Genomic DNA, 2,138 nt, shown 5'->3' with positions numbered 1-2,138 from the left:
CTGAACTCAGTGGGAGAATGTGTATTGATTTCTGAGTATTCAGGTTTTCCCTGAATGTATTTAAATTCCTGCTCCCAGAATCAGGAAATCTGATCCTGTTCTCTAAATCAATCTTTGTTGGAAATGACATATATATACAGATGGTGAATGAATGAAATAACGTAATTTTTCAAGTAAGACCAAATTTTCCTCATGTAAAGTGCGTCTGTCTCCCTAACATTTGTGAAAATTATGAAGAAGGATTTCAGAATTGTGGAGAGGAGTGAAACTCCTTAATTTAAAAAATTTTTTTTTGCTCACTTTAAATTTTACCAGCACTTTCAAGCTGCTTCATGCTGGTGAGCACTTTATCTGAAGAGAGTCAGCCATAGGTTACGTTTTTAAAATAAATAAAAATCTGAAATGTTCTAAGGGAATTTTTGAATGGTTTTGAGTAGTCTAATACAAATTAATTTAATTGTCTTTTCTATCAAATATGTGGAAGCTCACACTATTGCTGTGGTAGTGTTAATTTCTCTTTCCTCCTAGCAGCCAGAAAGTATATCAGGCTCTGTTCAGTCTTCAGTATTGGGGAAAGGTGTAAAACACCGACCTCCTCCCATCAAATTACCTTCAAGTTCAGGAAGTAGCTCTTCAGGTAATTACTCATTGACTCGGGTGTCTCCCTGTTACGTGTACTGCCTGTTGTAAAATGACATAATAACCCTTTGGTAAAGATTCAATAAATTAAAAAAATCTGTATCTTAGCTGTGAAAATAGCATTTTTAAATTATTATTTCTGATTATATAGTTCAGAAAATCGTATCCGAACCAATATTCAAATTAACATATACTCACAGAACAATAATGTATTTTAATTATGCTTTTTCAGGTAATATTTTTAGTCCACAACAGTCAAGTGGCCATCTAAAATCCCCAACTCCTCCTCCTCCTCCTTCTAAGCCTCCTGGTCTTTCTCGGAAACAATCTATGGATCTTAATCAAGTTAGCATGCTCTCTCCAGCTGCCATGTCTCCTGCGAGCTCTTCACAAAGTGAGTCACGACCTAAATTCTCCATTAAATCTTAGGGTTTTCCATAAATGCTTCCTGAGATAAACTTCTTAACCTGTGGAATGATGAAATTTAAGTGTACAGTGTACCCTAAATTGTATAAGTTGTGCAGCTTTAGGTAGGTCTCTTGTTCGCTGTATGTATTTTATGTTTATTGTAACTGTGTTCGTTTTTTCTGTATATATGTATGCACCCTCTGTGTATACGTTTTAATACATTTTATGCAATTAGTATGATCTCATTTATGAAAGGCTGGTAGATGATGTGATGAGATAAAATCCCAAAGTGTAGACCTTTTTGTCCAGTGTAAAAACAGTATGTTAGATCAGTTTGCCTTGACATAATTTAAGCATCTGGTTTTTTAAATGTTACTAGGAGCTGGTGCAGTTGTATCTCTATGTATGTATATAATCTGATCAGTCCCAAGGTGGTGATACAATAAACGACAAGATGATATTTTTAAAACACTCCTACACTGTTTTACAAATCATTGCTGATTGCAAGTGTGGCGGTGATGCTGACAGCACCATACTCTCAGGTGTCAAAATGTAAATTTCAATAATAAGTGGCATCCTAGTTTAAGCATTTCCATTAATGCTGACAGGAACATTGTAATCATGGCTATAGATCATAAACATTTTTAAAATTTTGTATGTGTCTGGAGACATTTCGTGAACAGAATTGTACAAAGAGAAATCATAGCTGCATTTCTTGAGGTTTTTTATGAATAATTGTATACTGCACATTCCAGTATCCTGCACAGTATTATAACACGCTTTTTGCATTAAATAATTTAAAATCTGGATAGTTCAAAAGGTGTAACTTTTCTGCCTTCTTGTTTTGCACAAAGAAAAAAAGGGAATTTACAGAAGTTTCCTTCCAACATATTTACTCTGGTTTTATGTTCGTGCTATGAATTGTGTAAATCTGCTGCACACAGTTGTTACTTTAAGGCTCTGGTCACAACAGCTGGACATTCATATTTATTTCCTTTCTTTCTGCAGGACATGAAAGCTAAAAAAAAAAAAACACACCACACCACCACCCCCCCCCAAAAAAAAAAAAAACACCTAAAGCTTTTGGGGGG

At 34.8% G+C, this 2,138-nt stretch overlaps 1 protein-coding gene across 1 annotated transcript in view; it reads left to right on the top strand.

The window, feature by feature from the left end:
* Nucleotides 1–528: 528 nt before the first annotated feature.
* The window catches only part of SUPT20H (suppressor of Ty 20 homolog (S. cerevisiae)), a gene marked incomplete at its 5' end in the record, with an annotated part of 11,492 nt that continues 9,882 nt past the window's right edge, over nt 529–2,138 (top strand). Inside the window, 2 exons of the mRNA XM_010139925.1 lie at nt 529–637; nt 872–1,033. Coding sequence (XP_010138227.1) covers nt 529–637; nt 872–1,033 — 271 coding nt within the window. The remainder of the gene's footprint in view (nt 638–871; nt 1,034–2,138) is intronic.

The sequence above is a fragment of the Buceros rhinoceros genome, unplaced genomic scaffold (assembly GCF_000710305.1).
Source record: "Buceros rhinoceros silvestris isolate BGI_N320 unplaced genomic scaffold, ASM71030v1 scaffold28457, whole genome shotgun sequence".
Classification (NCBI taxonomy): Eukaryota; Metazoa; Chordata; class Aves; order Bucerotiformes; family Bucerotidae; genus Buceros; species Buceros rhinoceros.
Note: the sequence above shows the minus strand (reverse complement) of the source record. Positions and strands in the feature narration are given on the sequence as shown.